Below are 15,438 nucleotides of genomic sequence, written 5' to 3'. Positions count from 1 at the left end.
ATTGCTTACATATTTTAAAATAAGCGGATTATTGTTTAATATATCTACCATAGTTTCAACACATTTCTAAGCCAAATTAGCATCAGCATTTAGATTTTATTATTACTGTACATCTAAAACACGTTGCCTACATTTAGGCATATCCTAGCCAAGACACGCTCCAAATTCGTTATTAAAGAACCCACCTTCAGTCCATAATAACACGTTAGTAAATTCTAATACATCATAATATACTTAAAAATAGAGGAAGTAACTAAATTTTGTTTCTTCAGATATTTTTTAAAACATTTTCAACATTTTTAAAATATTTATGACACGCTCCCATTAAATTTCGAACCCTAAAATCGTCTTATTTTCCCACGGTACTTTCTTTATTACACACTTGAATATTTGAAGGCATTTTTATACCTGTCAGTTAGATGTTTCCATTTACGCATATATTTATAGTCCTCACTAATATTATATAATATATAGACACATCTGCATAAACATATTCCCTCAATGTCCATAAATACATATCTTCATTGCATATTTATGACAGACGTGCAATAAATCAAGTTCAAATACAACTCCCAAAACAATATTAGCATACTAAACAATCAGCAGCAGTTAGACATTCGAGATTCATATAAATATCACTGCTATTGAAATTTATAGGCCGACGCCACCAATACACGCACAAACATATGTCACTCACTTCATAAACAAATGCATAGATAAATAAAAATTATTTGAATTGCCATATTTTTGCACGCTTTAAAGACGCTTGCATGTAAACGAGCAAGTCTTGGCCTTGATGCAAACATTTTTACGACTTAAACCTTTCGACGACCTCCACCAGCCGTCATAAGTCTCGATAAATTTCAGCAGACGAGTAAAAGAAATACTTAAAGCCATAAAAACGTCTGCCTGCATGCGATGGTTTACGGAATTTCCGACTGAGTTTGAAATGGCGCATAAAACGACTGGACTCTGGGGACTTAGGCGTGTTGCAAAAACTTTTGCCGAGGCAGGCGTGCGAAAGAGTGAGTGAGTGTGCAGTAACTGGCCTTTGTATTGATTTATCTGGGTTTGAGGTGGTTTTCCTTTCTGTTTATAGCTCGTACTCAAACTCACTTTGTCCCACTCTCTGTCTGGCCATTGAGTTAACGCGCTTTAAATATGGTACATTTTTGTTTATATACATAGGTTGCAACATCTTCTAGCATGTTGGTTAATATATTAAGTTTACTTTCTTGTTTATATCCTTTATGGAATGTCATAAAAATTGTGTCTGTGTCGCTTGAAGTTGTTTAATGACTTTAATACGGTTTTTGATAGCTTGTGAAATTTCTCGCCACAAAAAAGTAGTGCTATTAATAAAGAAGTGTGTAAATAAATTAGGTAATCCAAATATAATTATTTGAAATTTAGTACTAGACTTGTTTAAGGGCTTAACTACTTAGTAAGGCAGCCAAAAAATGTGATTTGTGGAAATTTAAAAAACAATACTTTATCAATTCTTAAGGATTTTAAAAGCATATTTATTATTATGGCTTTACAAAAGGACTGCTTTACATAGTAGTTGAAGAGCAAGCTCTGTATTAGCCATCGTGTATTACCTCACCTCTACAAAGTTTAAGAATATAAAATAAATATAAAAAAAAATAAAAATTTTTCGAGTAAGGTACTATCTTCAACGGCATTCACCCTCACCAGCAGTGATTTCGGTCTTCTCCGTGGATAAATCCTGAAAAGAAAAATCTTAACTAGAAGCTACCCAGTGTTTGAATTAGAATTAATAGAAATATGTGCCCAAAATGCACTTCTACTAAGCAAATTGTGTCTACCTGACAATAAGTTATTAGGTTTGTGTCTTTGCTAAAATAAAAATGCGCCTAATTATAGGCAGTGCTTTTTCAACACTTTGCGTTATAATAAATATAACATACCTACTGGAGGGTATAACCTGTAATTTTTTTAAGAATTTTATTTTCAAATTCAACCCAACACTTATTTAATAACTGTAAGGAAGAAAACGGACCTTGAACCAAGTAAAAACTAGCGAAAAAATATGAAATAATCTACTAAGAAAAATCAGCTGCGCGTGTGTACACTACTTTTTTCTCTATAAATACTTACTTAGCTAACCTTTACGTCCAGACTAAAAGCTTTAACAACCCGCTAAATTTAATCCCCAGCAGATTAATGGCTTTTGCTGACAAGCCTGCCCACCTACGTTTTGTCTATGTGTCAACTGAAAATTAATGGCGGCGCTAACGCAATGTCATGCTAAGCTGACAAGACCACACAAGCGCTGTCAAAATGGTAGACACTAAATTCCAAAAACAAAAATATATACCGAAAACATCTAGCAGCCTGTACTTAATCCCTTATGTACGCTAAATGTAAGGTGCACCGGTGCGTATGAGTGACATTAATTTGAGTGTTGAAAGTAAAATTTAAACATAAACACCTACAAATTCCAGACATGTGGCAATCATTCAACGGTTAATGACTTGTCATTTGTTCAAATATAAATGAGACACACGCACACACATGCAAACCCAAACAGTATACAAACAGCTAAACCGGACCCACATACAGATAAAACAGCTTGTCTGCGCACACTAGCCATTAAGAGCGCATAAATACGCGCACAAAGTAAGTGTAAAAGCATAAATGCTGTCGCTTAGCGGGAAATTCCTCACACCCCCCACCGCAAAGCATGTAACTGTGTGCCCATAAGAAGTGACTTGATGAGTAACTTGTCTCACAACAGCCTTTAAGCAGTCGTGAAAGCACTTGAGCAGGTGGCTGATTAACTACTAGAACTACGGCGCTAACAACAACAGCACAAACAGTAACAACAACAAAAACACTAAAAAAGCGACAACGCATTTCTAAAGCATGCCAGCAAAGCAAATAGCATCTTACTAACCGACTTTTAAAGCATTTTTTGCGCCATCCTCCCTTTGCGCAGGCAGGTGGCATACAATAACAATTCAGCCCCACTCGCTTCTACCTTCCACTTGTGAAAAGCATCACAGCATAAATGTGTACAAGCATATGTTCTGGCTAATGCCTACTTAACTTACCTGCAACGAGCGTTGCTCCACTTGTTAACACACCCTAATCCACACACATATAAGTAGTTATTTACCGCCCGCCCTCTACCACACATGTTGTTTATTGTGTCAGCACTAACGGTATATTTGCGCTCATGCATTGTAGTTGTGATTTTAGCATTCACTTCCTCTTTCATTGTTATTATTATTGTTATAGTATATGCTTTGTGTACGTGCGTGTTGCACATTTTCCTTTGTCACTTTTTATGCGCGTTGCGTGGCACTCTTTTAGCAGGATGCGTGCAACATTTTATTGTATTGTGTAATAGGAAACCATACTCGGAAAATTGTTATTACACACAATACTCATTTAGCGGCGCCATCGAAAGTGTGGGTTTGTGTTTCCCTTTATCATCCCAGCTTTCTTTTACTGGAGTGCTGAAAGGTGTGGTCTCCGCCAAAGGAAGCATCTAGAGTGATTGCCTTATTTCCTGAGACTCTGTCTGCAGTTAGGACTCTTATTTAGAACACAAACTAAGAGGCGTAGACAAAATTAGAGGTTTATGGTGTATATTTGTAACAGTTAATGCGCCTAAAAGACGGCACGAGCTTTGAGGATGAGAGGTATTAAAAGTTGATTGTTAGTTATGAAACTTAATTAAGGCCACATCTGATCAGATTTAGAACCCCTTTTCCGAATTTTTCCTCCTTTTTACTACCCGACAACCATAATTTACCATTTTTCTATTTTTAAATGTTTTTTTTTTTGCTTCGGTTGTGTTGTGTTAGAGAATATACTTTGACAGTTGATTAATAGAAAACTTTTAAAGACGGCTCAAAATCAGCAAATATCAATAGAGTACTTTGCGCCAATTTGAAATAAGTTGAGTCGTCGACATCAGCTCTTTCGCTTGAGTACCAAGTTGTTCTTATTTTAGCAACTTGAGCATGCTGGATAGCCAGGAAGCGAGTCCCAGGAAGATTATATCTTGCCTTAGTGCCGATAACTTCCATAATTGACTAGAGATTTTTTTTGCCTTCCTACATTGCACGTGAAAAAAGACCGCTTAGAACCTTTACAACCAAGACGAGATGAATCTTGCTGAATCAAGTAATTTAATGGATCTGTGGGTCAGAAGGATCGAAAGCATGTAAGTGTGGCGTAAAACTCATAAGCTCAGAGGAAGCATTCTTAGTCTTCCGACCGTTAGTTTATGTAGTTTGCTTCACAGTTCCTTAAGATTCCGCTGTGACTACTCAACCCAAACAATTACTATTACTCACAAGACTGACGTAATTTATAATGGGCCTTAGTACTCCGCACTGCAGTCTTGATCGTGTAGTCGTGATCTTAATACCAGTATTAAAGCTCTGCTATCGAAGTAAAGGGTACCTTTTTGAAGAAGCCCGCCCTTAACACTTTCAGCCCCGAAGTTTATTATAAGCAACTTCTATATATGTTTGACATCGTTTAAAAAGTCCTTTGGGGCTGAAAGGGTTAAGAGCAGTATTTTCACGGCTTCCAGTCTCGTGAGCTGAAGGGCAGAGACTCTTCTCTCGTCATTTGCTCCACGTAAGTATGAGCGCAAAGAAATAATAATGAAAAGTTGGCCGTGCTTTGAAGTTATCAGTATTAAAGTTAAATTTACTAAAATTTTCAGAGTTCTCATACCTTTGTGAGTCTTTTAGGAGTAAAGACTGTTTTTCAGTAAGCCTGAAATGAGAGTTGATACCAAGATCTCCATGAATGCAAAGCGCTCGTTTATGGAACATTTATATTTTGCTCGAGGGTATGATGTCGAAAAATATCATAATAATTGTCCATAGTGTATTAATGACCGTACCCGAATCACACTTCTAACCTTCTCAGCCTTTCTTATTCTTGTGGTCGCTCAGCTGTCTGTTGATACGCGGATCAACATTAAGTCCCTCAAAACCACAAGCATTATCGTGCCTTCGCTCGTATACATATCTTTGAAAGACTGTATCTTTGTAGTGAAGGTGTGCTCATCATTCACCAAGTCTCTTTGGTAGCTCCCGAGTTAATGATGATCATACCCAATGATTTTGTGTATGATATAGTATCAAAAATATTCCAAGCTTGAAGCTTCTTCAATAGGTATTGAGAATGACATCTAAGCTCTGAAGTAATAACATACTATGTCATGTAAATAGAAATTGCATTTGTTTCTTAAGAATCAACCTACCGCAAGTTTATATCACTTCGTTTCATAAGTTTTTCACGATGTTTAACATCTCGGCCTCGGCTTTTGAGATATTGATCTGAAATTTGAACTTTTCTCTCCAAATAGCTGCTTTAAAAATCTGTTATTGTAGTTTTATAACTTAATTCTTTGCTTTGAAAACGTATTTATTTTATAAGATATTTTTTCGAAATTTGACGTGGACTATTTCCCAGTGCGGAGCTACAAACTTTGGCATATAGCTGTCATACAAACTCGCCAATAAAACCCAATTCCTTGTATAAAAACTCAATTATTTGAAGATTATTACCCTGTAACATTACAATGTCCGAAACGATTATTCAGATCGGACAATTGTAGTATGTACCATTGGGCATATCAAGTCCTAAGCAAGAAAAATTTTTAGAAAAAACTTTTATGGTTAATGGAGCTCTGTTGAAGTAGTCCACAAAACTGATGGAGGATAAGCACTACTTTTAACGCTTATGTCTTTACTAAGGCTTATTTGGCCAAACCAGGTGATTTATTCAGAGCTCTACATCGAACTCAGCCAAACTCTTTTTTTCTTTTTTTCTCTAACTTTTATTCTACATTTTTAGTTTAAGGATATAAGCTGTAGTACCAAATTTCGAGCTCGAAAATTCGAAATTGAAAATTCGAAATCGAAAAATCGAAAAATCGAAAATTTGAAATCGAAAATTCGAAATCGAAAATTCGAACTCAAAAATTCGAAATTGAAAATTTGAAATTTAAGTTCTAGAACAAACGCAACCCGTGAACCTAAATATGAATGCATAATTAAAACTTCGCTCTCTTTTCTTTTTTCAGTCGCACGTATTCCGATTTATGCTGAAAATGTATTCGAACGCAGGATAGCAGCGCTTGCCTAACAACCAACAACTACAGCAACAACTAAAATTTCGCCAAAGTTTTTTTGTTTCGACTACGCTACAAATACCGCACGCATGTGGCAACGAAATTCGACGCAACAACCGCAACAACACCACACAATTTGCATTTTAGACACAATAATATTTACGACAACAACAATACCAACGGCAAAAAATTGCAACAGGCGGAATTGATAAGTGCACGTACACAAACAACAACTCACACCCCCCAAACCCCCCAACTACAACGTGCGTGTCAAAGGCAACTATGCATTTGACACACCACAACAACAACGATGATGAATGTGACAATTCAATATCATCAATAAAGGCGACAACTGCAGCAACAAACACTTGCCACACACGCCGCAACGGAGGCAAACTGCAGCAACAACATCGACAACAACAACAACTAAATCAGCAACTGCAACAAAGTGCCAGTGGGAGCAGGCATAATAAGCTTAGCGGCCGTTATTGCCACACTGCTGCAGCACAGCAACGCGAAAATGTTGCACAAATACGAAAATGGTGCGACCGACCACGAGTGTCAGCAGCACAACGCCAGCGGCCAACAAGCACGTGTGCAACAACAACTACGCGTGTAGCCGCCAGCAAACGCAAAGTGTGGACCCATGCGGCCCGCAACACATTGGCCACACTGCTACAAAGTAGCAACTTTTTTACGTATGCTTTTGTTGTTGTAATATTTTTAAGCAGCTACAATGTGGCAACTGTGCTCGCAGCCAGCGATAGCGCCACCGGCACGCCCAGCAGCAACCCAGCGCCAATTAGTCAAATTGTAAATACAAATAGCAACAACAACAGCAGCAGCAGCAGCACCAGCAGGAGTAGTAACGATCCAACTAACAGTAATTATCGCGATATGCCGAAGCACCGCACAGCGGACGCCTATCAATATGATGTTATTAACAATAGCAACAACCAAAACAACAAGAACAACAATAATGAGAATATTAATAAAAATTACAACCACAACAACACGGCTGTCAACATCATACTAAGTGATTATAGTGAAGCCTTCGCCAGCCTGGTGGCCGCGGGGCCACTAAATGACGCCAACAACAACTACACCAGCAGCAGCAACAGTGCCGAGAGTGGCACACTCAACGACGGTGGCAATAATAATATTACTAAAGCATTGCAGGCCGGCGCAGTGCCTAATGATGATGATGCGCCGTTCGAGCTGTCCGATGAGCTGTTGGATAGCCTGCGTGGCACGCACAGCTTGCCGCAGCAACCGATGTATACGAACGACTTTGCGGTGCACATACCAGCTGGCAGGCAAATGGCCGACTTAATTGCCAATAAATATGGATTCATCAACGAAGGCCAGGTAAGTAATATGAGTGCATTGCGGTCATATGCGAATATGTGTGTAGATGTATGTGTGTAATGCGAAATATGATATGCGTCATGCGATATCCGTAACATTTTTGAGCCTCTTTTCCGGAAATAATGATTTTTGAGGTTGTGTATGTAACCTGAGCAAACTTTTCATATAATTTTGCATACTAATGGCGCTTGGCGAGATATGAGAGAAAATTTGAAGCTCCAAAAAGTTAGGTTATTATATTAGCAGATCAGATATTTAATGAGTGAGTTACATCATACTCAATTTTTATATAGTGATATTGGCTTATGTATGCTATACCTAAGCGCCGATTGCCGGCAACTGTTATTTTCGCCTGCCTCAAGAAAGTATCACATCTTTTACAAGAGGTCTACAGAAATATTGCCTACATTTGGGAACGAAACGGTTTTTGTGTGAACTCATGTAGCCACTAAGGCCTTTTTCACTAGACAGGGTGAGGAGTTATACGAATATATCAATTTAACATCTCCAAAACTTCCTATTTATAAAATTTTCTTTCCGAGTTTTGGGCTCTCATCTGAACATAACTACTGTTAGTTGATCAAAATAAGTCTTAAAAAAAATCCATACTACTGTTGAGTTTCTTTTTGTAGGTACATATATACTATAATGAAGATGAATAGGTTGTATGCCAGTATAAGAAGGTAGAGAAGAGATATAATAACAGCGGTTTTCAAAGAAGATTAGGTCAATACAATAGCTCATAGAGTCACTAAAGCCTTTTTACAACTGATGGGGAGTAGGAGTTTTACGAATCTCTGCGGCAAACTTAGCCCCAACTTTTTTTTTTCATTGCTAAATTGTTTCCTACATTTGGGAGTGGAAAATTTCGTTGATTGTTTCAGGATCTCGTCGCAATATAGCCGCTTGGGTCGTAAAGTAAAACCATATTAGTCTTCGAAACCCCATTATAGGTCTACAGTATAATTTAAGAGAGAATACATGGCCAAAGCGATTCTCAAAGAATATTATGTCAACATAAGGTCACCAAAGCTAAACATAGGTTGTGAAGAAGTTATCCAAGTAGCCGATGTGTTATAATGTAAGGTGTAGGAGTGGCATAGAGATTTCCCAGCCAGCCTCCCTCTGCATTTTGTCAAAATGCAATAACAAAATGGAATTTCTCGAGATATAATTAGATTAGAATTAGAGTGATATTTTTATTTCTTCGATAGGTGGCAACTCTATCCTAAAAATTTGTTATACATAACTCGTTATAAAATATTGTTTGGATGGGTTTTCCACTGTTTTGGCTTTTAAAGAGGGGTATTTTAATTTTTCTTCTAAATGGCAACCCCATTCGATTATATCTTACGCACAGAATTATAGCAATTTTTATCAGTATGCTTTTTACGATCATTTTAGTTTCAAGCGATTAATATTTTAATTTTTCCTCTAGGTGGCAACTCTATTTTTCTTAATATGTTCCAGCATTTCAAGAGTGATATTTTTATTTTTGCATAGATGTCAACTCTGTGCCATAATATATTTTATATAATAGCTGCTGAAATACTTGCTGAGTATATTATGTTTGATCATTGTAGCATTTCAAGAATAATTTTTTGATTTCTTTTATGAGTGGCAACTCTATACCAAAATATGTCCCAGATAATTCGTTTTAAACTAATTTTGGGTGTTTTTTTCTCTGTTTTGGCATTTTAAGAGTGGCATTTTTATTTTTTCGATAGGTGGCAACCCTGTTCGTTAACATTTCTTAGAGTATTCGAAAAAATTTGTTTTTAGTATGTTTTGTTCGTTCCTTCTACTTCCTAGAGATTAATTTCAAGAGTTATATATATATTTTTAAATAAGTGGCAACTCTTTGCCGAAATATGTCCTACATAATTCGTTCTAAAAGATTTTTTGTATGTTTTTTTCCGCTGTTTTGGCATTTTAAGAGTGGTATTTTAATTTTTTCTTCCAGATGGCAACTCTATTTTTTAATATTTCGCATATAAAGAATTCTAAATTTCTTGTTTTATATTTTTTTGTTCGTTTATTTCAGTATTTCAAGAGTGATATATTTATTTTTGCATAGATGGCAACTCTGTTTACAAAAATATTCTATATTTTAACATTAGGAGCCTTTGAATAACTAATATCAACGCGCAAAGTTGCCCGCAAAAAACAGTTTTCTAATATTCTCTATTTTGGTAATTTCCGTTATTTATGACTTGATTTACTCGATGTAGCATAAAACCAAAAATTTGCCACATTCTATGATTTAACGGTTATATGAGGCGCTAGCGCTTACACACAAAGACTCAAAATGAACATACTCCACACACACACGCACATATACACAAGTTCACTTTAATCTGCCGCTCTTTGTCGAACACCCTGCAGAGCGCAAATTAAATATTATTTATTGCTACAATGTCAATAATAATTTTATTGCAAACTCACGCAAGTGGAAACCAACAAAAATGCTCTACAATGACCAGCCAAAATCTGCCAGAGAAAAAAATATCATTTAGCAGCTAATTTGATGGCATTATGTTGGTGAGCGTGTTGGCCGCAATTACACAAACACATTTATAGACACAAGTACACATACACACGCACTGAATATTATTTATGCACTGCGCTTGTGTTGCGCGGCATAAGTGTGTACGTAAATGCTTAAATAAACTGTTAAAATGGCTGCTGCGCGTACACATACACAAACACAGTAACAATTATTTGGTGTATGAAATAAATAATATTCAACAAAACGAACAAAGCCAGTTACTGATGGCTTACTTTGCACAGGCGCGCAGCATTATATGCCGAACTTACATGCTTTAATTATCGGCGCTTTTGTTTTCACAAAAATTTCACTTAATTTTCCCAACGCTCCAATTTTGCAGGCCATTCCATCGTATGCGTAAACAAGGCGATTTTATTATCAATAAAATAAACACATTTGAAGCGAGTGCAACAAAAGGAATAATAGCTTCAATAAAAGTAGGAAATATTGACACCAAAAATAAATTTTCGAAATCTTTTATATAAAAATATACATTGTGACAAAAACGTACGGGAAATTGTTAATAAAATACAAAATATTTAATTATTCAACAATATCACTATCACTTTCAAAGTTCAAAGTAATCCCTACCAGATATAATACACGTATGCCAACGACTTTTCAAATCCTCGAAACACTTTTCATAAGCATTTTTTGGGATGACCTTCAGCTCCTTCAGTGAATTTCGTTTTATCTCTTCGATATGCTGAAAAGGGGTTCCACAGAGCGGCAATTTCAGTTTAGGGAACAAAAAAATCACATGGAGCCAAGTCTGGTAAAATCCATCCATTATTTGTACCTCCACATTTGCGGCCGCCTTCGGTGGATTTTCTCTTGCAAACGTCTCAATACGGCCAAATAGAATTTCTTATTGATCGTCTAGCCCTGCGGAATATATACATGATGCACTAAGCCACGAATATCGATAAAACAAATGAGCAATACCTTGATTGTTGTGCGGTTTTGGTGTGTTTTATTTTGGTTCTTACTCGTTTTTTCCCGTCCATTCCGATAATTATTGACTTGTGTGCCTGTCAAACTCATAAACTCAGGTCTCATCGGCAGTTATAATGCTCTCCATGAATGTGTGATTGGAATTTGCATGATCAGGCAAATCAAAAGAGACCCGTTTCCGGTAATCTTTTTGAAAAAAATTCAGCTTTATGGGGACAAGTCGAGCAGGTACACGTTTCGTATCCAAAATATCCACCAAAATCATTTGAACGGACTCGCGAGAGATGGCGAGCTCTCTTGCCATTTCTTTAACACTTGCTTGACGATTTTCAAGCACACAATTTTTCACTTTTTTAATATTTTCATCAGTTGAAGAGGTCGAAGGTAGTGCAGAACGAGGCAAATCTTCAACGATCTCTCGACCGTTTTTGAAGGCTTTTTACCACTCGTAGGCTTGTATCTTTGATAAAACTGAAACACCGCAAGCCTTTTCCAAAATTCGCAGCAAATTTGGTTAGAAATACAAAATTTAACACAAATTCCTTGTTCGAGTTTTTTATCCATAGTAAAAATCGCAATAATATAGATTTTATTGCTTATAATGAAGATTATATGTATATTTTTATTTGTGTGCTTATATTTATATTTATTTATCGCATTTCGCATTTCTATGATTTGCGTTTGCATGTACATGCTGCTCTTACTACATACTTATATACATATATATGTCAACTTATATCGAGACATATATACGAGTATAAATATATTAACAATTGTATTTGTGTATGTATGTTTAATCAAACGCATTTCCATTCCTATATATCATATATACTATATATTTATACTGTTATTTTGAGTTTCTACGCTCACATGTGTGCAGAAGTTTTACTTACACTCGCCACACTCGCCCCACTCACTCGCCTGTCATAAATTTGATATTCAATAAGTAATGACTCTCCAGTGAGCTATGTGTTTTGCAATAACAGCAACGAATAAATCAATTTTGAATTTATGTTTCCGGCACCGAAATGCTAAAAATAGTAAAAGCCACCAAGCCAAATAATAAAATATAAATAAAAAATATATTTATATGTGTATTATATACATATATATATATGTATATTTAATATTGAAAATGTGCGCAATAAGGCTTAAAATTTTGTTTAGCTGCTTTGCCTGTACATGTTTTTTTTATTGAACTTTTTGCTTAGATAAACGCGTTTAGAAGCTTTTGTAAATTTTCTTTTAGATTTGATTTTTTCTTTTATTAGGTAGATGTTGGGAAATATAGAAAAGTTATGTGGGATCATATAAAAGGAATTGCCATATTAGTCGATTATTTTTATATGCAAAGGAAGTTGAAGAGGAAGTTCAAGGAGCTAGTGTAAAAAATACCGAAATAATCTTTTGCATTTCTTTTATGCTATATGCCTTGATGTCACATCCTACTTGAATGATTTTTTTCATAAAAACGAAATTTTAAAATTTATGTGCTGGTAATATTCTATACTGAATGATCTAAAAATTAATTCAATTGATTTATACATACTGTGTTACTCATACGACAAGGTGTACTACATGAAACATTATAACATATATGATGCATAATTTGAACTGCGTATAACTTTGAGAACAATGCTTGTATGAAAATAAAATATGATTCAAGTATTTACTGTAGAGTGGACATATTTTTAAGAGAATATCACTTTTTCAAAGTTGTAGATTGATTTGCTTTGGAGAGAGAAATATTTGAAAAAATCTATGAATTCCATATTATTTAGACACAGTATAAATTGAAAATATAGAGTTTTTGTTTACTTTGGCTTCTTTTTAGGGCAAAAATTGAAACTAATGCGTTACAATTTCATTATCGAAGTATATAGTTTACAATAATTTACTTGCTTGTTAAGGGACTACATGGGTCTCCTCGGATAAAAATAAAGTCTTTTTTCTCATATAAAAAATAAAATGTTTTTGTATTACTTAACTTTTGGAGATTATTTTACGTTCAGGTGTTCGTTAATGTAGCTTACTTTTTCCTAGCACTTTTTATAAATATTCAATTCTATCAAATATTGTGTAATAAAAATTTAGCTTTTCCTTTTTTATAGCTTTTAATTTTCATATAATATTGAAATACGAAGAATATTAAAAAGTTTAAATAGAAATAAAGTTAAAGTCCAAAATAAATATGTTTGAGGAAAAATACATTTGCGCATTTCATTTAGTGCAAATATTTTGTATTTGTAATATATTTCTTTTATATCTCCTTTTTTTGCTAGAAAGTTAAATTTTATAGAGTCTCAGTATTAATTTGAAGCAGCTTGATAAAAGAAGCAAATTTAAAAACAAATATAATGAATAAAAAGCTTTTCGTTGAGGAAAAAAACAAACATAAATCTAGCTTTTGGTTTGAGTGATTACTTTGTGGAAATAAAAATTTCATTATTGATTGTTGTTATATGCACAGACAAGAAACAATAAAATTTTAATATTCAAGAAATTAATATGATGGATATTTATATTATACACAGAAATTTTAAAATGTAAATACTTGAATACATATTTTATTAACTTATAAAACATTGCATAAAAGCAATGACAAAGAAAATATTACTTAAAATGTCACAAAAATGCGGTATTCTTTCCTGGCAAATAGAGTTATTGACAATAATCGTTATTTTTTTAGGCCTCCATCCCTTTGACTTCTAAATACTTCAAGTGGGCTTATGGCTCTCAGTTTGCACCTAACTATTCGCAATATTCTTTGACAAGTTCACACTTAAATATCCTGTGCATTCGAAACGAATTTCATAGATGTTTGACCGAACACATAATCGCCTTTCTAATATTTATCAATGTTATACGTTCAGGAAAAGTTATGATAGGAGTGTTCTTATAAAAACCAATATTCAACAAAAAATCTGGTATATTGTTGAAGAATGTGGTGAAATCTGAAAAAGATTGTAGATTTTTCACACTCATTGCTCGTATTCAAGACCAACTCGGGTTCGATCCCTATACCTGCCAATGTAAAAATAAAGTTTCATTAATGGCGGTCCTCCAATTTTGGAAATTCCGGTTCCATATAGCGACACGAGATGCTCTGAGTTGGCTTGAAACTTATTTGTCATAGCATTTCTCGACGAAATAATCGCTGCTGGCTATTAATAGAAGATGAAGCTCAATCATTGTGAAGCTCTGATTATTATTTAAATATAAAATTGTATACAAATAATATACTAAATATTAAGTACGCGATGTGTTAATTTTTATTCGAAGTGCTCGCCTTTTGCTTTCGGACAAATTCTCAAACGAGACTGAATGTTATTGTTCAATAATAACTTGCATAGTTTATATGAGTATTGAAAACAGTAATCGAATCAAGGGGATTTTGAGACGCTCCAAATTTCTGTGGAGTATTCGACAGACTATGTTCCCCAACTCTGAGCACACATTTCATTGCAATGGATTCAAATCTCGACTTAGACGGCCAATCATCTCTAGCTATGTAATCAAGAATATTGCTTTTAAGTCGCTGCTGAATGGTTTTTGCCTTGTATGCTCGAGCAGAATTTTTCTGCAGGATCCAATTCTGTCCACCGAAAAGACTCAACTGTCTTATCACATCTTCTTAAATATCCTGCTATCCATTTCTGCTACAGTTTTACTTTATAGGAAGCTTTTCAACAAACTATTTTTCAACTAGATAGAGATCATGTTGAACCCTTGGAATTAAAGGATACTTCGATGGCTCTTAACCATCAATTGAGTTTAATCTACTTCATGCGTGTTGTCAGAAAATGACCAGTTGACCGACTGTAGGCTTTCTTGTGAAGATTATCGCGTATTAGTATTGATATTGATATGGTCAATATATCCACTTGCTTTAGTATATTTTTCTGTTTTCCATGGCAATTTCTACGACCTTCTATGGCTGAATTGGTTTAAGCTTTGCGAAAGGTACCATTACACTTTCTACAAATTTTTTTCTGCGAGTTTCACCCCGTTGCATGCATGGTAAACTTTGTAACAGAATTTATGGCAGGACTAAGTAGATGTAACTGAGAAATTTTCAGATGTCAGATGACATTAATTAGAAATATTTAAGCACTATTCTCCTATATATATGTTTAATAGTTATTTTCAATAAAGCTTTATCTATATTATTATAAAAATTACTGTCAGTGGCTAATGAAAAGGTAGAAATGCAAATGGCTTATTAAGCTCTTTTAGATTGATTGTACTAAGTGCATGTGGCGCTCAGAAATGCCTCAGAAGCTTTTAAATGATTGGCAAACTGCAGCAGTTGCCACAAGAAAACCTTTCCCGATTACACTAGATTGTTTATACATTCTGGTCGTTGGTTTACATTGCTTACTAACCTTGTAAATATATATACATATGTATGTCTGTGCGTGTAAATAATATTGAAACTTAA

At 34.9% G+C, this 15,438-nt stretch overlaps 1 protein-coding gene across 8 annotated transcripts in view; it reads left to right on the top strand.

Moving 5' to 3' along the window:
• LOC105225696 (furin-like protease 2) overlaps positions 1–15,438 on the top strand; it is a 725,052-nt gene that overhangs the window by 630,253 nt on the left and 79,361 nt on the right. For all 8 annotated transcript variants that reach the window (XM_049455566.1, XM_049455565.1, XM_049455568.1 and 5 more), the window contains one exon: positions 6,080–7,495. In XM_049455566.1, coding sequence (XP_049311523.1) covers positions 6,410–7,495 — 1,086 coding nt within the window. In that variant the 5' untranslated portion in view covers positions 6,080–6,409. The remainder of the gene's footprint in view (positions 1–6,079; positions 7,496–15,438) is intronic.

This window comes from Bactrocera dorsalis, chromosome 4 (assembly GCF_023373825.1).
Source record: "Bactrocera dorsalis isolate Fly_Bdor chromosome 4, ASM2337382v1, whole genome shotgun sequence".
In the NCBI taxonomy this organism is placed as follows: Eukaryota; Metazoa; Arthropoda; class Insecta; order Diptera; family Tephritidae; genus Bactrocera; species Bactrocera dorsalis.
This window is presented reverse-complemented; position numbering and strand designations above follow the sequence as displayed.